Genomic DNA, 25,068 nt, shown 5'->3' with positions numbered 1-25,068 from the left:
CCGCTGGGCCAGACAGACAGTGGCCGGTAATACGAAATTAGCGACCATATTCTGCGTCGTAAGAAAAACGCATGAAAACTCGAAAACACGCGTTTTCCCAAACATAAGACTAATCTAGATAGATTGCTCGTTTAAAGGTATAAGATATAATTCATAATTCCTCTTTACTGTTAATATCCTCTGTTATTATCTTTTTTATATTATTCACCTGTATGTTTTTCCCCAAGAGAGAAAATAAAATAAGAGTTGGTAGAAACTAATATTTAGTAGCTGTTTGAGAAGATACTTTATTCTAGTACTAAGAAAATACATTTTTATAAACATTCTAATGAAAAAACGTTTGTAATGTATGTGTGAATACGATATTTTGATGGATTCTGCTTTTCTCAGAAAAGCGTAACTTTTCAGGATTGCCATAAAACAAACCTAACCCAACCTATCTATAGGATAACCTTACGAAAATCTTGAGAAGTTAACGGTTTCAGAATTATGACTAATGATAATCTAACAATCATTACATTATGACTTTCAATAATTACGTCAAACAAAGGAATCCGTTCTGCTTTATACCTAATACTACATACAATCAATGTGTATCCAATACATTAGTTAATTTCTTGTGTATGATTGCCTTTCTCTAAATTTCAAATAGTTTCTTCAAGTCCAGTAATAACACTTAATAACATGAGAATGTATGCATGCACCTACATCCATCTCATTTGCAGTCCACTACTCAGAATCGTCTAACTAGCTAACTGCTACTTATAATCTTATGTACCAAATAGGAAACCCCTTGAAATCAATAAATAATGAGATTTGTGAATTTTGTGAATGCCGCAGCATTTGATCAATCGATTGAATTCGTTGCCCGGCAATTATCTAAAATAGTACAAAGTTAAACATTGGTATTTGATGTTTATTCATATATGTAGAAATGGGAAATGAAAGTTTTTTTTTGTGTATTATAATTTTTTATTTCAACAATTTGAACACCATTTATTGACAGTCATATTTTTTTATCCCAGTCGTATAATTTCTATAAAAACACATATTTTTATTTATTTACAGCTTCTAATAATCCCATGTATTATTTACACGCTAAATCCGTTTATTTTTTAATGCCTCGTCATTTGGAAATCTGAAACCAAAAGTTGAGTTTTGTCAGATTAACAGGACAGGATTAATAACAAAGGAAAGTCCATCAATTATCTTTCATGTCTTTTTTAGTGTTATACATTCATAATGTCGATTTGTCCGTTCCGAGGTCGATAAAAACACACATCACTATATGGAAAAATATAACCTTTCATAGTTTGCAAAAAAAAAAATCGAAAACACATGCAAAATTCGATAAAGACGTGCTGAATACGCTGATAATTACCTACATAAACTGTTAATATTAATTTAGGTTGTATGTTTGGTTGTAGGTAAAGTAATAGGTATCACCAAAATTGAAAGAAATTCATCGATGAAAAGTTATCGATTCGTGCGTATTTTCTTTTCTTCCTGTGATTTACAGCCCTCAATCACACGCGACATTGTCACTTATGGAACTTCAAACCATTACAAATAAAAATTCAGCACGTTTTCCACCAAATTTTGAGGAAAAACTAGATGACAGGTATTGTGCAGATTTTCCCCGATATATTTCAACTAATTTAACACGATTAGTTAAAGTTGTTACACCTACTATGAAATAACAATTAGAGGTATATTTGATTTGGCTGTATTAGATCATCCGTTTGACAGTTTGCTCAGTTCAATTTAGTGACAAGGCTAAAAAACCGAAAGTAATTTTATAAAGATCTTATTTTTGCCCGGTTTCTATGCTTTAGTTTTTATTTTGAGGATTTTACAGGCATTATCCTTCCACGAACGCTCTGGTTATGGAATTAACTTCCTACCGAAGGTATCTCGTGAGACTATAGCATGGGAATTTAAAAAAAGGAGTGAACTGTTTTTAATGGGCCAGTAACGCGGATGTATCATCCCTTAATTTACAGGCTTCCTTAAACTACGATTACAGCTTACCATCACGCCGCAGAGACAGGCGACCCCCTCACTCGATCGCAGTATCTACCCGAGTAATACTGTGCGCCGTTGGCGTTGCACACGCACTGACCGCAGACACACTGCCCATTGCCGCTGCAGATCTCACCACCACCTGCAATCCCAATAAATGGACATAATTTTTTTTATTATTATTAAAAAAAAATACAAGAAATACAATATTGTTAATTTTTCGCATTATTAATCTAATTTTTCGCCAAACTCTGAAGTGAAGCTGTTTGTTGGCGGTGCGCTCTAAAATCTATTATATAAATGCACATGTCCTGACTGATTGACTGACTCATCAATGCAGAGCCGAAACTACAAATGCTAGACAAATTAAATTTACTACTACTAGGTCGTATTTATAAAGTGTACAAGAGCTAAGAAGCTATTTTGAGAAATTCAACCCCTAAGGGGGTTAAAAGGGGGTGAAAGTTTGTTTAAGGTTCAAGTTTTATTTTAAGCTAGGAATTTGAAACTTCGTAAAAAATATTATTAAAATACAAGAAAACAGATTACAGCTTTTTTGCAAATTCATCCCCTAAGGTGGTGAAAAAGGGGTTGAAAGTCTATATGGAGTTCAAATTTTTTTTTAAGTGCTGGATTTGAAACTGTGTTTATAGGCATATTAATAAAACACTAGAAAAGTTATTTCAGCGTTTTTAAAAAATCGTCCCCAGGCATAAAAATGGGTTGAAAGTCAGAATACATTAAGTACATATTCTTTATGATTACAAATAAAAGTTATTTAACTTTTTTGGAAATTTAACCCCTAAGGGGGTAAAAATGGGATGAAAGTTTATCTTAGGGTTCAAATTTTATTTAATCTAGCAACTTGAAATTTTGGTGAAAAGGTATTTTATTAAAAGAGAAAAAAACGAATTTAAGCGGTTTTTTTTTTAATTCATCCCCCAAGGTGGTGAAAAAGGGGTTGAAAGTATGTAAAGAGATAAAAAATTTTTGGAGTGCGGGGCTTGAATTTTTGTGTAAACACATATTAAAATAAAAAGAAAGTCAATTCAGCGTTTTTAAAAATTCATCCCCTAAAATAGTTAAAATGGGTTGAAAGTTTGTATGGGGTTAAAATATTACTTTAAGTTAGGAACTTGAAACTTCGTTAAAAGGTATATTATTAAGAAGAAAACTAATTTCAGCGTTTTTGAAAATTCATCCGCCAAGGTGGTGAAAAGTGGGAATATTTGTATGCAGATCAAATATTTTTGTGAGTGCGGGACTTGAATCTATGTTTAAAGGCATATATTATCAGTAAACTAAGGCCCATAGATACATACCTTACAAACGAACATACATATAATAATAAAAAATTTAAAAGCTAAAAATCATATCGGCGCAACATTTTTCTGTTGCGTCGCGTGTTCCGGTGTAGGATTCGGCAGATTATCACGGAACCGCCGAAACTCTTCGGCCAGAAGTCCGCGCTCACGATGCGACTTTACCTGGAGGGATACATGACTTGTTGTCGAGCAGGCAGTCGCAGGCGGGGCCGGTGTACCCGGGCTTGCACTGGCACTTGCCGCACACGCACTCTCCGTGCTCCGGACCCGAGCAGGGAAGACCCTTGTTACGCTCGCAGGAGAAGTTGTCGCACTCGCAATACGCCCCGGATATCACCTGAAAACAATGCTTAGTTGACTTTATCTGCGCAAATAAAATAAATAAATTCGTGATGCTTTTCTGAATTAACCTTTTGACGGCCTAAAGGAGCCCACTGATCACCAGTTCGCCGGACGGTATGGGCCTGTCAGTTATTTGCAAAAGGAGGCAAAAAAGTTCTGCGAATTTACCCAAAACTCATATAAAATTTTTTGCTCCTTATGACCTCAGGTATGCCTGATTACAATCTGTCGGGTTTTATCAGCCCACGGTGTATAAAGTTTGCATATAACGTCATTGTGGTATAGTACTAGTCGGCATCTCCAACAAAATGATTCCACACCTTATTGAAGTGCGTTTAGCACGTCTCCGACCGACTACTGGCGAGATGCCACACAATGTAACGAAAATTTTAAAAAATAATAAAAATTGTAAATGCCTTTATGCGTTATGAAAATGTATTCTAATAATATTTAGAAACATAATAACAATTCATTTTCCGTATCAAGCTTATTTAGATTATTTTGAAACGTCACTTTATACCTATTTATTTCATCTTTATTGCACAAAAGTAAAACTTATCGTGCAAAAGGCAGACTTAACGCCAAAAGGTAGAGGTAGAGAATACCAGTCAGGTTCACGTGCAGTCAAGTAAATAATGTTCACGTGCATGTAAAAATAAATGTAATAACACAAGTATATTATTACAGTTAAATGACAATCGTGATACTTATTGCTAAGGTTGGATGTGTGCGTTAAGGGTGGTTCTGTTTATGTAACATCTCGTCTGTCGGACATCTCGTTGCACCGAGCACTCGCAGTTGCTGCTGAGGCAGCACGCTGTGAATTTACCGCGGTGGGGTCGGACATCTAGTTGCACTCGCAGACGGCAGACGCAGAACAGACGGTGCCGGAGCTAGCGTTAATGGGGCGGCAGCCGCGATCCTGGGCGGCGAAGCCACCGCTTTGTGCGGAGCACTCTGGATGGTGCTGTACGTACCTCGGTGGGGTTATACATCTTGTTGCACTCACACACGCCGCAGATGCAGCTGCCGCGGCCGGAGCATTCGGCGCCGGAGCTGGCGTTGGTGGGCTGGCAGCCGCGGTCCTGGTCGGCGGAGTCGCCGCCCTGCTCGGAGCACTCGCAGTACTTGCCGAAGCTGCCGGGGTGGCAGTTGCACACGCCACATGCGGAGATGCCTTGTCCACTGCACACGTCGGGGCTGTCGTCGTACGCCTAATCACATACGTTGTTATTAGTTTATAAATCTGGCAAACCAATTTTGGCGTTATAAAAAGGCACCAAGTTTAAAAAATGTAGGTGAAAAGCAGGGACCGGTCCGGTATCCCCTGCGAGGGTTTTGGGAGGGATATTTCGTAAGGCTTTGCTTACTAAAGCTTTCTTTCGGCATTTAAAGCGCTTCATAATAGACTTCATATAGAGTCAGACCAAGATAAGTTGGCAGCGATTTTGATAGGTAAGATGATGCACGTGTTATTTTGGACGTCAAACTTCTATGAAATTATGACGTTTACATGACAGTTGCATCGTCTGGGCTATCAAAATCGCTGCCAACTTATCTTAGTCTGAATCTACCCGTTCCTAACCTCTTGAAGGGGTATCCCTTATAACGCTTATGCTATTTTCAACTTTCCCTTCATAAAAATAGAACCAATATTGCAAACTTATGTTTAAAGTTAAGAACTGGGTGTCTAGCATGTTGATAGCACAAGTGTCATAAATTTTGAATTTAGAAGGGGATACCCTTTTACTTCGTAGCGGTACCTCTGAAAGGGATCCCTTCCTAGAGCTAAGCAAAATGATCGGGTAATCAATTCAAAGGGAAAGCAAATCGTTGGGGCTATTCGATAATACGACTAAGCCAGTTAAAGGCTTTTTTCTGGGAAGGGGTCCCTGGCGAAAAGGCTCGATATCTAATATTTCGGGCCCTTTTCTACTGGCTATGTATATTAATTAATAAATCCAATTCAACCCAGTTGTCTAGCGATAGCGACAAATGCTGGATCGGCATAGACTCGCCTTTTTTGCGAAATTTTACGACCAATCATTCAACCATGGCGTGGCGGAGCAGTCCGTTTCAGACGTGGATTGCTGGGTTTTATTTTTCTGGTGCACAATATTGGACCTTAAAATTAGGACTTAAGAATTTTATCTGTTTTTCGACAGTAGATAAATATCATAATATCATTGGGCTTTGGTCCCAAGTTATAAAACAAAGATATCAGCTTTTTATATCATAACAACATATTGAGAAGTTATACAAAGTGCATAAAATAGTAAAAACATTTATATCAGTTAAGGTGGTGCAGTTCACCTTGATAAACATAGATATCTAGAACGCGCAAGACTTCTTGTTATTATAATTTATATCGCGTTGTATGTAGGTATTATAAAAAATATACAGAAGTTAACTTACGTGATGTCCACGATGTTCACACGGGCAGTCGCATTGCATTTTCAGCTCCACAGTGAGAGCCTCGGAGGTGACTCCAGGGTAGATGACGAACGTCTGCTTCCACTTGCTCGGGTCTTTCGGACACTCCTTCAGAGTAATCTCAGCAGTGAACTCCACGATATCGCCCTCCTAAAACCCATACTATTACACGATAACAGAATTTGAAGGGAAACGTTAAAAAGTTCGTGTTAAGAGGCAACAGGAGTGGAAACAGTCCCGTACGAAACATCGTTTTTTGAGATTTTTACGCAGGATTTTTCGCCTAACCTGGAATTGTCCTTATCGCACTAGAGTTAGGAGCCGCTTCCGTTAGCGAGACGGATATATTCACCTAAATATTTAAATCTCAGCTCCCGTATCCTTTTAACGACTTTTTGTCTTATAGAGGGTATCGACTTAGACAGGTTATTCAAGGTTTTTATTCATCTTACACATACACAGGTTTCGAGTTACAGAGGTAAAACGAATGAAAAATTTACGTTTTGGCGAGGTAAATTATACATTCGCTTAAAGTACGGTCTTATTATTTTCTTCGAGCTACAGAGGTTTGATGATAAGTGTTTTCGAGATACTTCTTTTTGAGGTTACCTCGTCTTAATGCTAGGGCTATGAAGTGAAGGGAATAGCATTTTATTTCGTGTTAATGAGAATTTTGTCTCATTGAGGTCCGAGTTAGCGAGGTTCCACCATAGTATTATAAATGCTAAAGTATGTCTGTCGGTTTGTGACATCTTCATGCTTTAACCGCTGAACCAATTTATTTCAAATTTGATATAGAGATAGTTCAAGTCCCGAGGAAGAACATAGAGTAGTTTTTATTCCAGAAATCGTCCCTTAAAGGAATGAAAGGTGGGCGTGGGATTTTGTATAGAGAACCAATTTAGATGCAATTTGGTGTAGAGATAGTTTGAGTTGTGGGGAAAAATATAGAATAGTTTTTATCTCTTACATCGTCTCTTAGGGTATAAAAAGGGGGTGAAAGTTTGTAAATGGAAGCAATAATTTCAAAATAGATTGCTTATAAGACTTTTATCATTTAACTTTTCGTTAGAAATAAAAATGCATGCATTTTGAATTAATAAGGAATAAATAAAGCAGGTGAAGGAAAACATCGTGAGGAAACCTGCATACATCTGCGAAGAAGTTCAAAGGTGTATGTGAAGTTCCCAATCCGCATGGGGCTAGCGTGGGGACTATAGCCCGAGCCCTCTCGCGCATGAGAGGAGGCCTGTGCCCAGCAGCGGGACGTATATAGGCTAAATTATTATTTATATAAATAAAGCAGATTATTGCAAAACTACTCATACCACACAAACGAAGTGGCGGGCTATAGCTAGTAATAAAATATATTAAGCTTTTTATTATATATAAAATAATTAATAGATTTTCATGGCCAAGGTAAAAACCTTATGATTCTGTGCAATATAAATTAAATATTCTAATATGTATTCAAAAGAGTTCTGCACTCCTACAGATATTAAAATCCCGTACATTAAGGGTTATCATAGTGTGGTGTGGTGGTAGCGATAAATACCTGTACCCAGACTTTTTTACTCGTAAATACATAGTAGTGTTACATTTTCGTCATGTACGAGTACCTAGTTCACAGTTATCTCAGAAATTGATAAGGAGTACGATATGTAAAAAAAAATTGAAAAATCCTGCCGTATACTACTAAACTGACTGCTGAATGAAATGAAAATCTTTATTTTCAGGAAACTATTGGCTCATAGATTAATACCTTAAATTTAGCATACTTATTATGAAACAAATTATTTTAAAACTAAAAACACACAATTATGGCTGCGATGCAGTTCGCAACCCCGCAGTGTCAGGGAGCCGGCCGCGAAACCGCCGGAACTTGACACTCTTCGGCCAAAACTCCTCCTTGGTGAAAGTAGTACATTATGCATAAATATATCTTACCCTTAATCCGTTACACTTATTGGTCTGAATCACGTTGGTTTTGTTAAGACAGGATGAATAATACACGATTTGGATGGCGTCACTCGATGTGTCTGTAATTTCGACCGCTGAATTGATTTTCTGTAAGAAACACAGTATTAATAGAATAGAATAGACAGCTCTTGCTGTATGACAGTATGATATTTATTAGTCACCAATATAGACAATATAGTATTTTCCCCTAATTGCGACGCATATATTTTGCTACAAATGGCTACAATGTAATACCACAAATACGTTGATAAAAGTGTAATTATTTTAAAGATTAGTGCGTAAGCGATAGTTACCATAATATATTATGCCTTTAAAGCGGCAAATTATTAGTGTAAACCCAGCTGCAAAAGTGCATTTGCCATGGCACGTTATGAATAAATTCTGAATTCTCATTTGCAGCTCGGTGTAACATCAAATAAAGAACAGAAACAAATTTTAGTTATATTAGATGTTAGAGTACGATGCAGAGAAAAAAACTCAATCGGTTGAATAAAGGATTTGTATTGTTTTAATTTTAGAAAACTCAAAAATAAATAAATTATTGTAGCCGATTTCAGTATTTTAGTGTTCTTTTAGCTGGCAAATAGGTATGTTTCTCTGGTGGAGCTAACGCATTGGATCTCGTAATTATGACTCATATTTGCTTGCAAGAACACCAACATTTTATTGCATATGGTTAAAAATGTCGTTTTTGGTCGGTAAATGTAGACCCGGTCTCCAGGGGTTAATAATGGTTGCACTCACGTTGTGCTGCTCGAGCATCAAGTTAACGACGTTGTTGGAGTTCTCGGTGACCACGCCGCTGCTGGAGTCTTCGGCACGCGAGTAGGCGAAGGATAATTTCAGCATTTGATCTGTAAAATAATTAAAATGAAGAATGACTTGGGTAAAATGTTTCATTTGTAAAAAAAATGTAGACAAAAAGACCTTCAACCGAATAGAGAATCTCATCTTTTTTATGACAAAGTAATGGAAGAGGAACTGCACCGGATCGTGAGGAACGGAATCCTAGCCAAATAACACTAGACCCTACTCATAGTGTTATGTTCCTGCTGGTGAGTAAGGTTGTCAGAGATCAACGAGGGTGCGGAGTATTAGGATCAGCAACGCGCATGTAACTACTCTCGAGTTGCAGACGTACATAGGATACAGAGACTGCTTACCATCAGGCGTAGTATAAAAAAAGAATTGCAACTAAATGAGTTCTGAGCCGTGTGTGGCGGGCCGACGCGATACAGCGCGAATTGTATGGATTTATGGTCGCAAATTTGCAAAAGTAATGTCTTCACAAAATGGGTTAGGTACTTTTAACGGTATGAAATTTGAAGTAGTATTATAATTGGGCTAATTTTCATTTGGTGACGATATTTTTTCGTTAGATTTGGATAGAGTTTGGTGGATCAGGCAGAGTTATGTATTCTTTGCCTATGAAGCCGATAGTCACGGGTTCAAATCCTGATAAGGGCTTTTATTCGTGTAATGAACATGGATATTTGTTCCTAAATCATGGGTTTTTTTTATGTACATAAGTATTTATATATTATATACAGGGTAATTTCCGGGTCGTGGAGCAAGAGAATAAGTCATCACACAAAACTCAAAGATGAATCTAATGATGTTGCTCATTATTTATTATCACCAATAATTATGATTATTTTTCAGATGACAAGTAGAAAAAAACATTTTCGCATACAATTTGGTCACCCTACTCAATGTGACGTCTTGTCGCTTTCCATACAGCGTATGTCAAAAGTCATAGGGTGACCATGATTACTTCAATATAAGATTAATTTTACTTGAAAAACAATATAAATTAAACTAATTATCTTTTATAGTTTTAGAAAAAGTGGTTCTGGATCACGACCCAGAAATCACCCTGTATATCGTAGTCTAAGTACCCACAACACAAGCCTTATTGAGCTTACTGTGGGACTTAGTCAATTTGTGTAATACTGTAGTATAATGTTAATTAATTAATTAATTAAATTTCACTTTATGTCCTAAAATCTTCACTGAATTACGAAAACGTATGGTATTTTCGTAGCTCAACGGGTTTTTTTATTTATTGGGAGTTTGTATTAATATTCTGCCCAGAATGAAGACCTCTTACAACCAGTCATATTTTATATCAAAATAAAAATCGACCCAATTATATATAAGTACTTAACTTACTCTGTCGTAATTGCAGATTGACTCTTTGCGGTTTGATCTGACCGAAGTTCTCGACAGAGCGCGCTTTGGACGTGGCGCCGCTGGCGCTGCCGCCAGCTCCAGACTCGCCATACGAACCTGAACTGGAGCTCGAGCTATACCGCGCTGAAAGACAAAGTAAGGATTTATGATTTATGGATAATAATGATACGGAAGATTCAAGGACCCCAACATCCCTCTCACCCCAAGACTCCACTTATCCCCTCAGCTGTGGAAAGGCCCCTCAGGCCCGTGCAATTTGAAACTACAACAATACAAGGATAAAGGTTAAATTCTGATGTCAACACATTCCATAGCTGTAGGGTTATAGACGAGATCCACATGGTAGATACTGGGTCTATCCAAGTAGTTTTCTCTTAAACATTTAAAACACTTTATAGGTTTATATTGCTGTCAAATATGACTATATTACTTATTAACTACAAATTACGGAATTACACATTATCCTTCTAATAACAACTTTCCGGGGTAAACGGGAAGACTGATAACACAGTAGTTCGCAATACCAACAAACAGCATTTAGCGAACTTTATGTATATTATGCAATCCTATAATGAGGATAATAACTATAAATTAGGGTAGTACGCAATGTTGGTTTACATATACCGCAAATACCGAAATAGTAAATTGGTTTATTTGTGGTTTATGTCAAAAGATAAATACCTATATCATAACTACTTATATACTAACTTAACATTAAATTAGTGCAATGTTTGTAGGTGTGGACAGCGACGAATATTTTTGATAACTTAATGATCATGGCAGCATGGTTCCATTTTTATCGCCTGTCACTATGCCCGTCACTTTCACACTTACATACTTGTTAGAACGTGACCGGCATGGTAACAGGCGATAAAAATGCGACCTTGCTACCGCCGAGAACTGATTAATCTTTCAAAAGCCAAAACATAGGTAAATTGGACTGGGTCAAGCGGTGGGTTATCTAATGTTCCTACCTACCGGCGGATCTCATTAACCTTATCATATTTATTCTTATTAGTCTATATTGTTAATATTTTCATAATAGCAACTAAGGGAATGAACTTCAAAATCGCGAGATACCTGCTTTTGAGGACGGCTAAAGGACAGCTCATTTCTTACTCAGATAGTTTTACTTCTACTCAGTTCTTTATTGTAAAAGGAGTTTATAGACTGCAAATCAAGGGCTTAAGACGTATTAGTAATTTCCACGGCGCCTTATTCCACAGCGGGGTTGAGGCAAGGAAAGGTATAGCTGGCCACCGCTGCCTTCTCTGGAGCAGGGGTTTAGGGAGAGTACGGCTAGGAGCTTGATCTACAGATAGCTCGTCGGGGTTGAAGATGTAGGCTTCATTGCAGCCCGCAATGCCTCCTTCTAAGGCAGGGTTGAACCGTTGAACCCGGACGCGAAGCACTAGGTACAGCTGGCCACCAGCGCAGCGGAGTGAGAGCAGTAAGTGTCTCTAGGGTCTACTTACTTCAACTAAGTTCCTTGTTATAAGCTCGATCAACGGACAGCTCGTTGTTGGGGTTGAGGGCGTAGGCTTCTTGCAGCTCGCAGTGCCTCATTCTAAGGCAGGGTTGAACCGTTGAACCCGGCCGCGATACACCAGGTACAGCTGGCCACCAGTCGCTATTTGTGGAGCAGGGTTAGGGTGAAACCAGCTAGCGGAGAGAGAGCAGTAAGTGTCTCTAGGGTCTACTTACTTCTACTAAGTTCCTTGTTATAAGCTCGATCTACGGACAGCTCGTTGTTGGGATTGAAGGCGTAGGCTTCTTGCAGCTCGCAGTGCCTCATTCTAAGGCAGGGTTGAACCGTTGAACCCGGCCGCGATGCACCAGGTACAGCTGGCCACCAGTCGCTGTTTTGCTGGAGCAGGTTTAGGGCGAGAACAGCTAGCGGAGTGAGAGCAGTAAGTGTCTCTAGGGCTACTTACTTCTACTAAGTTCCTTGTTATAAGTTTGATCTACAGACTGCTCGTTGTCAGGGTTGAAGATGTAGGCTTCATCGCAGCCCGCAGTGCCTCCTTCTAAGGCAGGGTTGAAGCACCTCGGGCCGTTGAATTTGGCGGCGAAGCACCAGGCACAGTCAGCCGACCGTATGCAGTCGCTGCAGGTAGTTTTGCTGGAGCAAGGGTTCTGCGCTTGTTGGGCTAACGAGGCAGTTTGGTCCGCCCAACATATCGCGACCAGGCAAGTCCATAGGCACAGTTGTAACGCCGTTCGTTGTGTGTCCATTGTGCAATTTGATTGTGTTCAGATGGAAATCTGGAAAGAAACGATAATGTTGCACACATTTATTTTATTTTTAATTCCTAATTATAATAAAAAAACTATTGATATGATTTGCTCTAATCTAATTGAATAATTTAATGTAGAATTGAGTGTTTATTAAATATATATATATATATATATATATATATTTGCCAAGGCTATACGAGGATATAAACAACTTAATGATGACTTCTACCTCTATCAAAACGAAGGTCGTTGCGAAGGAGAGACTATAATATTGCACTCACAAATACTTAATGAATAAAGCTAACTCACGCTAAAACAGCTCGGGTCCGGGCCGGCACGCCCGACACATAGTTTTCTATAAAAAGCACCACGTGATTACCGATCACCCGTCACAGAAAACGTATCGGACGCCTTGGCCCGGACCCTGGCCGTTCTAGCGTGATTCATTCTTAATCATGCGCAACGGAGATAAACGAAGTAAATATTTTCTTATCTACATTTATTTTAATGTACAAACATGTAAAAATACGAAGATTAAACTCCATGAGTTTATAAGCCGGGCAATATAACTGAGTAAATATTTTTTATTGTGCACCATACAAAAAAAAAAACAAGAAATAACATACAGATACAAGCGGTCTTATCGCTAAAAAGCGATCTCATCTAAACAAGTAGGGAACTAATAACTGGCAAAAATGAACGGAATGAATTCTCCGCAGATAAGTTCTGCCCGTACAAATTCATGTACAGTCAAGTGCAAAAATATGTATGAAAGAATCGTCTCATAAATATGGTACTACTCTCTTATTACACTGGAATAAGATGCTATGAGACATATTTTTGAGTAAGACGTGTACACCCATATTTTTACACTTGACTGTACTCAGTGTCAACTTGGTGCCAGAACTTCATTGTGACAATTGAGTGGTACAGTTAGCATCAAAGTAGCGGATCAAACAACGCTTCATAAGTATCTACCATTCTGTAACAGCTTAACAAAAAGTGATGGCTTTAATATAGAACAACTAAGACTGTAAAAGATATACTTTTGAGCGCGAATTTTTGAAATTTATCTATATTTTTAAAAGTTATCCGGAATATCAGATACTTTTGGTGCATTGTTTCATCCGCTACTTTTGATGCTGACTGTACTAGTGATTTTAAACTACAATTACATAATAATGGCACTACTCAAAACGCTTATGTAGCTAGCAATATAATATCTCCTATATTGAAATACATACATACATACATACATACATACGCACATTCTTACATTTCTTACCGGTCAAACTTTGCATTGCCGTATAGTCGAGTGGAAAAAAAGTGTTGCGGCCGACAATGACGAACAATGTCCAACAGTGATGAATACTCGTACCTTAAACTACTGGGTTATAAACTGTATGGAAATAATAGGTTTCAGAATTTACTTCTTCTCTGTCAGATACTGTACTCGGAAGAAGACCCAACTGATACATAATGCATATTTATCGACGTATACATGACGAATTCAAAACCACAACATAAAAAAATTAAACAATAAAAAAATATGTATAAAATAACAATAACATTAAAATTGACAAGACTGGCGGCTGTTGGCGTTCATACCTTGCCGTAACAAGACGAGTTACTTGTATGCCGGCTGTGAGTCGACTAAGACCCCCAAAGAGAATATAATCACTACGTAAGACCCGAGGGTCGAATGTCAGGGGCCATGTTTTGGGTCTTACTTAACTTATTTATAACGAACAGAGCGATACCTAACTTGTGGGATTGAAATTGAATCCGACTAAATTGTCCTGATCTCACACCGAAACTCTGGATAGAATGATTTCAATGTCCGATACAAGCTATTCACGACTTTCTAGCACCACAGGACGAAAAATGTTGGCACGGCCTGTGTAATTGGCATCCCCAGTATTGTCGTCCGCATAGCAATGAATGTCATCCATAGAAAAGTCATTAATATGCAGCGAAAATAGCGTTGGGGATAGAACCCCACAGAAATATCTCCGGAAAAACTCTGCAAGTAGGTTATTTCACGTTTAGTAAAGATTATGATTGTGTCATACCAAGTCATGCTAAGCTAGGAACAAGAGGATAGAATGACTATTACGTTCGAGCAATCGACATAAAATAAAAACCGGTCAAGTGCGGCTCTGACGCGTGCACCGAGGGTTCTGTTCTGTACATTTAAACCGAATTTTCTTGTTCGGTAACAATTATGATGATGTTTATATTACATTAAAATTTAATATTTTTCCGTAGCAAGCTCTGGAGATAAGAGTGAAATTGATTTTATTATTTCGTTTTCCTTCATACACCGGCTGTTTCCTGTAACACGAGCAAATAATTAAACCATATATTGTACTCCTAAATATGACTTTTGATTAACAACTTTTAGAAATTATGAAATCTTTAGATTTTATCTTTTTCATACAAATTTAATATTATTTTCAATGTACGCTGACATCAGTGTGTTTGACGTTGCTTGTCACGCTTAAACGTAACAATATTCGCAATACATTGAGTCTTAGTATTAATTTCAATGTGTTATAAAAATTAAAACATAAGTTATTTTTAAAAGTTGCTGAACAAATGTTGGTGAGTTTGAGGAGTACAATGGCAACCCTAAGCACAGCCTACAGTTTAATTTATTGCTCCTGTTACAGGAAACACCGGGTATCAAAAATTATTCATTGTTAACAAATAAAAAAAACCCTTCATATAATAATACACTTAACCTGGTCTCACCAACCCCACATCCCCCATTTTGGTTGTTTTTCATAGAAAATAAAAAATATATATTTACACTAAACATTTTTAATGGGTTAGCCCTTACACTATTACAAACTTCGATAGCTTAATTAAATATTTCCCGAGATATTTATCGTGTGTCGTGTGTGAAGGATGACTCACGCTAGAACGATCCAGGTCCGGGCCGAGTATAGATCGCATCACGATCAGCGATTACCCGTCATCAAAAACGAAACGGACTTTGTAGCACATGGTTAAAAAAAATATTTTCTAATGAATTGGACATAATTCGGTGTGAATTTGAATTGATGTTTAATTCATTCATAGGTTTAATCTTTTTTTTTGTATCTTTTTGTTTGTAATTAATTGTTATGTGGTTTTCTTTAACTATTTTATATTATAATTAATTAGTTAGTAAGTATCAACGTTCTATACAATATCAATTGTTATGAATAAAGGAAATAAAATTAAACCTAGTTCCATCCGGAGTGTTCTAGGGTCAGTCAAACTTTACGAATTTCGTATCTTTTTACGGAACCCTAAAAAAGGGAATACCTGACGCAAATCCATTATTATATCAACAGATTAATTAATAACAAAGTCACTGTCAGTCGGTCATTGTTCTGTAGGTGTTTGTGGGTAAAGCACGATATGAAAGTGGGTATAATATTGGTGCTAGTGTGTGTGGCTGGTGCTGACTCAGATGTTGTCCGAGACTTCTTGGAGGTATTAAAAGTAAGTTTTTTTTTTTAATAAAAATAAGGAATATCAAGCTGTCCAAATTTGGATTAATTGGGAGTAAAGCACAGCAGAATGTTAGGTACTGAAATTTTAAAAACTTGTTAAAAACAGAACCTCTAGTGTAAATTTATTCGATAACGTGACGTGACGTACGCGTTTGCGTTAAGTCTCATTTTGTATGGGATTTAAACACAGCGCGCTAAGCGGGACGTTTTGGAAACTTAAAATCCCACAGAAAATTAGACTTAACGCAAACGCGTAGGTCACGTCATGCTTTCGAATAAATTTGCACTAGAGGTACAGGTTACATATTTTATATTAATATGTTAAAAACCTTACTATATTTTATGCGTTTCAATCTTCAGATATTTAGATTATTTTCATCGGATTTAAAAATAATAATTATTCTGGTACAATCTTACACAAATCGATTAACGCTCGTGTTGTTGGTGGGAACTAGATGATGAAATTATAATATGTCGATATAGGTAAATATCTATTATTGTTTTCTATGTATGTATTAACATACATAGAAAACAATCTTAGGACCATGCCATTATAGTTCATGTCATCCACGATGACGCGCAGATTTCTCAAATCTAACCTTTAATAACATGACAATATGATTGAGTCAATGCACGCGTCTTCGTGAATGACACGATCTATATCAGGGGGCCTACCGCGAATACCGACATTCGCTAATTGCGGGGATCTTTCTCTCGACTTTGTTCTGTACAAGTAGATCCAAAACTTAGAGGGGTTTTGGGTGTAGATTCGCTTACTACGCCCATGGTATTGTTTCAGGTACAGTTTGAAAATGCTTGGATCGGTTTCAAAAACTTTATCAAAAGACCTCCCAGGTCCAAACGAATACATGAACATGGTAAGTACTGATTTAGTTCTAACAAGTAGCCTAGTGGCATAATTTCTCAAAAAGCCGCTTGTATACAATCCAACATACAACAACATACAATACTCTGAGTGGAAGTTTTGAAGTTTTGCATGTAAAACTTCCACTCACTTTAATTTTTTATACTACAATTTCTAGCAAAGAAAACAAGCACCTAGCTGCAATTAAAGTAAGATAAAGATAGTTAATTTTCCACGTAGGTAGGCATATCACAATGCGCTTATCAACGTCAAGTAAAGCTACGCCGGCTCTAACCCTACACCTCTAACCCGAGATTTAAACCCCTCCTATATTACCATATTAGAATACTAATAGGACACATCTTTTCTTACATATTATATATTATCTCGTTCAACGCAGCGCGAATAAATATTTGAGGCTGGAACGTCGACCAGTACCCCTGTGGGTACGGCCGCAGGTCCCTCCTAATCAGAGACCGGCAAGAGGTCACAAGCCGCTGCTAAAAGGGAACGGGACGATTCTTTTTTCCCGCAAGGAGAGTGTAATAGTACATTTCGATGCTAGTGCGGAAACGAGCACCGAGATATCGTGCCACGAGCCGTAGGCGAGTGACAAGACTCGGGACGAGTGAAGAATGATATTTCCGCACGTTTATCGAACGACGTTTTTTTTAATACAGTTGCGAAAAAATAAGAATAACAACAAGTACTTTTTTATGCATGTTCTATAAAACAGAAACAATTGTAAATATAAAATATTATACTATTACCTAAGTATAGTTCGCATTTGCTTTGACAGGCGTTTCGGCAGCTATTCCGTTCCATTCAGACAACTTATTAAGAACGGTTTTTCAATATTCAATATTAAAAAATAAACGTGTTATAATGATGAAGAGGTAAGTAATAAAATATAAAATATGCTTATATTTATTATTTTTACATTAACGGTAGGTTTTTATGTTCATGACGACTTTTAAAGGAAACTAACATTAACACTCACCGATAAGTAGTCATGAATTGGAACAAGTGGAAAAGTAAAAAGCACTAGTTCGCAAAATTCAACTTTCCGCACGCTAAACAGCTACGTAAAGTAACACTTTTTGAGCAACTGTATTAAAAAAGCTTTTACAGTACATATGGGGCTACTTTATAGCACTAGTGCGAGAAGTAGCATATTACGTTACTGTGTCGAACATTTAAAGGGCCATATGTACTGTAAAACGTTGTACGATACATGTGCGAATAGGTAATTCGCAACTCGTGTCGATTTAAAACACTCCCTTCGGTCGTGTTTTAATTTATCGCCACTCGTTTCGAATTTCCTATTTTTCGCACTTGTATCGTAATGTACTATTTAACACGCTTTTATTAGGTCGACCTGTATGTAACTATGTAATGGAATCTAAGGTAACTAATTTAACCATCTTCCAAGGATCGTAGCGTCATGAAAATTGGCAGCTGTATATAGTTCTGATGACAATACAATAATATGGTACTGTTAAACAGATCTGATGATGGAGCCGGAAAATATGAACTGGAACTTCATGATGGAACATCTCGAAAGTCTTGTAATGAACTTTGACCACGATTTTTACCTGCATTTATAAAAACGTGTTTTTCTAGTGTTTTAATTATAATTATTCTCCTTCAGACACAATTTTACTGTGGATTTGACTGAGGCAGAACTAATGAACACAAATTCTAAAGTTATAAGTACAAGGGGTAACAAAAATAGTGGGGATACATTTAAGGACATATTCAAGACCGTGTTTTTATTATGAAAAAGTAGACAACAAAAAATTGTCGGAGTTTTTTTTTCTATGAGGCAGGTCATCCAACCATACAAAGTACGATAACTTTTCGCGTCTACAATTTTCTTCATTTACCTTTTCCTAATCAGTACACAATACCGAATATGCCCTTACCGGATCCCCGTATTTGTAAAATTATAAGGGTGATATATCTCATAAAAATATAATTAGCCACATCTATGTTAGCACATCTAGATTTAAGTAAAATTACATTGTACGCCTGACAGGCAAATTATAGCGACACTACCAAAATATCTATTATAACCTGTACACCTATAATTATGCAATAAATGATATCTTATCTTATCTTATCACAATCGGATTAGGACCAGCCTCGAAATCTCTGGAACAGTCATGAAATTTGGTATATATAAATTAAAGTCCCCTTTTTCATTTCATAGCACTCGTGTACTAATCATGGATCTACTGATGTCTATTTTATTGAAATCCGCTAAATAGTTTAGGCGCTAGAAGAAAAAATATAATTTAATATTCGGAGTCCTCTCAATGCGGTTGGTTTAATTTTTCTGTAATAAAATAAGTGTAAACAAGTTGTGAAGGGTAAGAGGAATCTACCGATATGTAATTTTAAAAAATTCGTCCAGTATCCTAAGCTACAGGGTGTACCGAATCATCAGTAATTAAACCCATAACCCTACTTTCTGGTTAAGTCGCAGTCGGGTTGTTAATATGTTAATATTGGGGTAGATCACATATAAATGTATAGTTAAAAGTGGAATTCATATACCTCCGAATTTCCTAATAAGAGAATGTCCCCTGGAAGTATATAAGCGTTAAACGTAGATTCAGCAAGTATTTTCTATAACAAGATGTATTTTTTCCGCAATGATATCAAGGACTTTTTGTATAGAATTTAATAAGCTTTAATGTTGCCTTACACTATATTTTCATAAAGAATGTAGATATAGAGTTAAACGCGATTTCTCCTGGATGGTACACATTTTCCAAGATGGTTGCGATTCCTCGAGGTCCCCAAATGTCAAGTGGTGTGGGCATGAAAAAGGGGCTTTAAATTTATATACATACCAAATTTCATGATTGTTCTAGAGATTTCGAGGTTGGTCCTAATCTTGCTATGACTATTGATATTGCTATGTGATATATCTCATAAAATTATAATTAACCACATCTATTTTAGTTTTCAAATATTCTTTACAGTTTCAAGAACGTCTTCAACTTCTACAGACTTTTGGTGGTCGAGCACAACATCAAAATTTTTAAGTATTATAATACTTATGCCCAAGTCTACATTATATGAATTATATTCTTCACAAAATTCACTACATTCTTCTAACAATTATAAGCAAAATATAAATATCATACTAATATCGCCTTTAACATAGTCTTTCCTTGTTGCACTTCGTTTCGTTATACATACTAATTTTAATCACTTTGCAACGCGATTTAAAACAATATTATCTTTTCCAGCTAAAAAAACCACGTACCAAACCAAGTTACCACAAACTGTTCGAACGCGCTCAATGGCAACCGCAACGCCGATCATAGACGAAATCATGACTATACAGAATACCATGCCACCGGATATGTTGTATTACTTTCAACGCCCTAGACACAAGCAGGTGAGTCACACGGTTTAGCTACAATTATTCAACATCTTCAACTAGGTAAGCCCTCGGACGCCATGGACTATACTGCCAGTCGGGAGCGGGCCGAAATTTCAGGCACGCGGCGCTCAATGATTTGATCCGCAGAGCTCTCCGCACAGTCAACATACCGGCAACCCTCGAACCAGGCTTGTCAGCGGCGGAAGGGAAAAGACCCGATGGATGCTCGCTTGTGCCTTGGTTTTGGGGCGACCCTTGGCGTGGGATGTGATCTGCGTGGATACATTGGCTCCGTCCCACGTCCAGCGCTCGTCTCGAAAACCGGGGATGGCTGCAGAAGACGCCCAACTTAACAAGTGCCGCAAATATGCATTTTTAAAATACAATTACATATTTGCAGTCGAAACCAGGCCCAAAGGCCGTGGTCATCGGACACTAAACAAGTCGTGAAAGAAACGGGGATATGCAGCAAGTGATCTGGGGACGATGCCCCAGGCAACTCTATTAGGTTTAAGAGCCGAAAATTTCTGATGTGTATATTTGGTACTATATAAGGAAGAATAAATCTTTACACTAGGTAAATGGACCAATTTTAACTTTACTTATTGTCGTCGGAATTCGATAAAATTGGGTGTATAGATAGTTATCTTCTGTACATACAATATAAGCGCAGTTTCCTTTGATTTACCAAAATGAAAAGTATGTATTTTCATAACCCACTGGAAAATTAGGTACATTTTTGTCCCTAATTCGGAAAATTGTATTTATTCTCCTAAAAATCTTAAAAATTTTCAAATGTTATCAAAATCATGCGTAATAAAAAAAGTCGGCCTATTTAGGCGGTTTAAGACCTGTCAAAAAAAACCGTCTGTACGGTGGGGAATGCTCCGAAGAACTTTTTAAATTGGTGACATCGTCTCGTTTTTATCACCACACTTCCCGCCCAAGGAGCAAAGCTCATCCTTACTTTTTAGATACATCTCGCTCGTTTCTTCCTAAAAGGTGCAGAACATTCTGCACGTTTCACATGGAAAGAGTTGCCACTTGAGGTATTTTCCTTTCCTTTGCGATACGAGCTACCACATGGAATTCTTAAAGAAGCGGGTATTGAGGGTTGTTTAGGGTCAGCAACGCTTAAATGGCTCCTGTGATGTTGCTTATGTCCATGAACGACGGACCGCTTTTCATCAGGCGGTTCATATTATCATAAATAAATTTTTTTTAATTACTTATGATAATGCACACAATGCAGTAGACCACGTGTTGTCCCCAGGTTTTGTATGACTGCACTGGGTATAGTAAATATGACATACATATTCAACATAATTAATTATGTGACATTCGTAAGCTCATTAATAATTTTCTGTATTCCCGCGCAATAAGAGTCAATTTTCCTTATCAGGTGCTCCTGCCGTTCTTTCCGAGTCCAAAATGGCGGACGAGAGACCACTGGAACCAAATGCAACAGTCAAAAGCAGACTTCTTCTTATGGAGAGATGAATTTTCGGGAGGAGGAGGAGCTGGGAGATCCTTTGCTTTGGCGGACGAAGGTAAGTTTTTGTTCCTTTAGGCGGAATAGGTCATTTTTGAGTTAGGTCACGTTCTGATGACGTCACTTTCAAGATAGGTCACTATCTGAGACCGCTAAAAAGTGACGTCCTCAGAAAATGGCATTCACAGAAAGTGACCTAGATGAAAGTCCTCAAAAAGTGATGTCCATAGAAAACGACGTCCTTATAACGTGGCTTATGTTGAAAGTTACCTATTCCGCCTAAAAGGTTTTTTAATATACTTTACCATTGATTTTGAAAATGAGCAGCAAGTCGTTTTGCAAAGCTGCAAGCCGCTGCAGTTAGTTTAATTTCTACAATTTCTGGCAATGTGGTACAGTTCAGACACTGTTCCACATTGCCACTGTAACAGAAATAAAGCGCTAAAAGTAACTGTCACTCTCGAATACTTTTCCAAATAGATATTATATCTCCATAGTTGGCTTTTAATAGTTTACGAAACAGTATAATAAATCTATATTTAGAGACATTACGAAGCTATCAGAAAACGGCAGATACTGTCGACGCTGACTGTACTACCAATTTTTGTCACTTCAAAAACTGCGCAGCTTTAGACGAACTCTTTATCCTGTAAAAATACCCGCACAACTCACGTCCACACAAAAAATACATGACATATGATACGTAGAGGTATATGCCAACTATGGAGGGTAGACGTAAGGAGAACACTCTGTGTGCAGGGCCGGATTATTGCCTGGGCCCACAAGGCCCGGGCCTAGAGGCCCAACCATGGCAGAAAATGGATGATTCCAAGTGCCTACGGGCTCAGGTTTCTAAATCCGGGCCTGTCTCTGTGTATGAAAAAGTATACGTCAAAAAACCTTAAAGATGTGGCGCCAGGACACCTAGATTATTTGATAAATGAAATTTGGAACTGTTATTTATAGTTGACAGCTGGTCACTTTTGCAACTGAGAGGAGAAAACTCTCTTATGGGAGCATAAGAGAGTTTTCTCCTTAGCTCTACTCTCCACTCCATAATGCCAGCATTCGTTTATCTACATCAAAGGGCATTGAGACAAGTAACAAAGGAGTTTTTATATTTCATATTAGTAATTCGAGTAATTCGTGGTGACGTCTAAATATTCATGACATTTATTGGACTAGTCTCAACTTACTGGAGGCTTATTCTGGAAATCGCTTCATGGACACAAACAGGGTAAGGAGTCGTTGTATAAATATTGGTTTTTCTCAGATCATAATTATAAATCGAATGTTTCCAAAACTGCGAATTTCTACATTGAACATTTTTAGGAATTTGTAAATTATATTTTTGTATGGGAATAGAAATTTTCCATTTCAAAAACGAAAGCTTCCTTTGTTTTCTGTGAAATTTCCGAGTATTCTTCGATTTTTTTTGAAACTTGCCGCAACTTGCACTTGTGTGATTCAGCGTTTCGTACCAATTAGACATTAAAATAACAGATGAATTGCATTAATCGGGCAATCGAACCGAACAAGAGTTGGAAAATATTTGTGACCGCGGCTGGCAAAACGTCCCACTTTATCGATTGTCATAAGGACGCCTTGACAGGTTATTCGTATAAAGATACAAGCAAATCTCGTACTTATAGCAAGCGACAAAGATGGACGTTTTGCCGCCCGCGGTCACATTTAGTAATAACCATCACAACGCCAATAAGGCCTTTTAGTTTCACGAGTTAAGATTTTAGAATCTACTTAATGCTTACAGTATTTGGACAGTAGAAAGTAAATGAAGTAATTATTTACCTTTTTAGTCTGCGATTTAGTTGTTTTCCTTGCTTGCCTTAAAAAGAGCCTCTCGAATAACCCCCCGCTATCAGATACCCACTTCATATAATAGGAAAAAGGTATACAAATTGAATTTGTCGCAGCAGACGTGACCACGGCACAGCAGTTGGACCAGCCTACCGACGAGGGAATTGGTGTGATGATGTTTATTTAGAGTTACATTAAGTTTATGTGGAACTAACCATGGTCGTCGCCAAGGGGGCGCAAGGATGGGGCAGCTGCCCCCCCTAGAGAACATAATTTCTATATATATGCCCTTCCCCCTCCCCTTGGTCATCGGCCATATATGGACTTAGGATTAACCAAAAGGCACCCTTGGCCACTGTAGAACTATAACTATCTATATGTCTCACTGGTGAGCATCTTAGGCCCTTTCATTGTCGCCGTCAGATATATTAGAGCCTTATAAAAAGAAACCAGGCAAATATGAAAAGGTAATTTGTACATAGGATTATACCTTTTTATATGGATCGACATGTTATCAAATTGTAATTTAATGTGAATTTGAATTGTATTTCTTTTTTATTATTTTATTTTTATGTACTTTTGTTATGATTTTATTTTGGAAATTCATTTGGTTGTCCTATACTTATTTTGTTATTGAATTATAATATAGTTTGTTAGATTTTGAACACAATGTATTTTGCTGTTATAGAAAAAAAAGTATTGTATGTATGTATATAACTTTTTGCACATAAACAGGTGGCAGTATTTTGAGTATTTTGAACTAAGTATGTCCATATGAGGTAATTATAGAATTTTTACGAAATATTATTAGATACTTTGACATGCTTTTATGGTGGTCTAAGATTCGAGACTTGATACTCGTAAGAATAAAATGTATAAAATCTATGTCATAATAAAATTATAAAAAACTTTGATCGCGTTTCAACTTGAATTTTAGGGTAAACTACCTGAAGTTTGGTACTCTCTTCGCCCCTCATTTTTGTATGAAAATTGTACTGACATCTCACATTTAAGTTAAAGGGTCAAATAATTGAAGGGGTCACAACTTTAGTGTAGTAAAACTACTTCCCATTGAATTATAACATTTAAAACTTTCACGTTTTGAACACTTATTAAAACTATCAATAATCAATTTCTGTCTTACAGTTTGGCAAAAAAAAAAAACAAAATTGTAAAATCAGGGTTTTTTTTTTTACCAGAATAAATGATTTTTTTTACCTACGTGTTCTCATTTAATTGCTTCTTTACAATTTATTTAAGTCTTAATGTCAATGCTTTGTAAGTTTGTTCACGTGAAATCTTGCAAGCAAGCAAGTCACGAAGCCAGCTTACGAAGTCCGATTGAGTTATAGAAAGTAGCTGATCTAAAAATGGAAAACGAAGGTAACCATAGAAATGTAATATAACAACGCAACCTCCTTGGATTTGGGCTCGTTTAGTGAGTCAATACTTCTGTGCCG

The 25,068-nt window shown here is 37.2% G+C and overlaps 2 protein-coding genes across 2 annotated transcripts; one reads left to right on the top strand and one right to left on the bottom strand.

The window, feature by feature from the left end:
- Positions 1 to 948: 948 nt before the first annotated feature.
- On the bottom strand, positions 949 to 10,508 carry LOC133521849 (integrin beta-PS-like). Its single transcript, XM_061856945.1, has 8 exons — positions 10,275 to 10,508; positions 8,847 to 8,956; positions 8,070 to 8,189; positions 6,105 to 6,272; positions 4,667 to 4,903; positions 3,510 to 3,684; positions 2,032 to 2,164; positions 949 to 1,138 (listed from the first exon to the last, which is right to left on the bottom strand). The coding sequence occupies exons 2-7, from the start codon at positions 8,949 to 8,951 to the stop codon at positions 2,034 to 2,036; spliced, it is 936 nt and encodes a 311-aa protein (XP_061712929.1). The 5' UTR covers positions 8,952 to 8,956; positions 10,275 to 10,508; the 3' UTR covers positions 949 to 1,138; positions 2,032 to 2,033.
- A 5,034-nt stretch (positions 10,509 to 15,542) lies between these two features.
- LOC133521848 (uncharacterized) lies at positions 15,543 to 24,793 on the top strand. Its single transcript, XM_061856944.1, has 6 exons — positions 15,543 to 16,025; positions 16,836 to 16,914; positions 19,892 to 19,954; positions 20,162 to 20,313; positions 21,701 to 21,848; positions 23,728 to 24,793. The coding sequence occupies exons 1-6, from the start codon at positions 15,942 to 15,944 to the stop codon at positions 23,793 to 23,795; spliced, it is 594 nt and encodes a 197-aa protein (XP_061712928.1). The 5' UTR covers positions 15,543 to 15,941; the 3' UTR covers positions 23,796 to 24,793.
- The last annotated feature ends 275 nt before the right edge of the window (positions 24,794 to 25,068 follow it).

This window comes from Cydia pomonella, chromosome 10 (genome assembly GCF_033807575.1).
Source record: "Cydia pomonella isolate Wapato2018A chromosome 10, ilCydPomo1, whole genome shotgun sequence".
Lineage (NCBI taxonomy): Eukaryota > Metazoa > Arthropoda > Insecta > Lepidoptera > Tortricidae > Cydia > Cydia pomonella.
This window is presented reverse-complemented; position numbering and strand designations above follow the sequence as displayed.

Bases quoted from the DNA above. Each gene is read 5' to 3' on its own strand.
- LOC133521848 (XM_061856944.1), top strand. From the start codon at position 15,942: ATGAAAGTGGGTATAATATTGGTGCTAGTGTGTGTGGCTGGTGCTGAC. The intron at 16,915-19,891 runs GTAAGTACTGAT...TATTCTTTACAG, and splicing joins CAAACGAATACATGAACATG to TTTCAAGAACGTCTTCAACT. The intron at 20,314-21,700 runs GTGAGTCACACG...TTTCCTTATCAG, and splicing joins AACGCCCTAGACACAAGCAG to GTGCTCCTGCCGTTCTTTCC.
- LOC133521849 (XM_061856945.1), bottom strand. From the start codon at position 8,951: ATGCTGAAATTATCCTTCGCCTACTCGCGTGCCGAAGACTCCAGCAGC. The intron at 8,190-8,846 runs GTGAGTGCAACC...TGTTTCTTACAG, and splicing joins TGATGCTCGAGCAGCACAAC to AAAATCAATTCAGCGGTCGA. The intron at 4,904-6,104 runs GTAAGTTAACTT...GTATGTGATTAG, and splicing joins GTGAACATCGTGGACATCAC to GCGTACGACGACAGCCCCGA.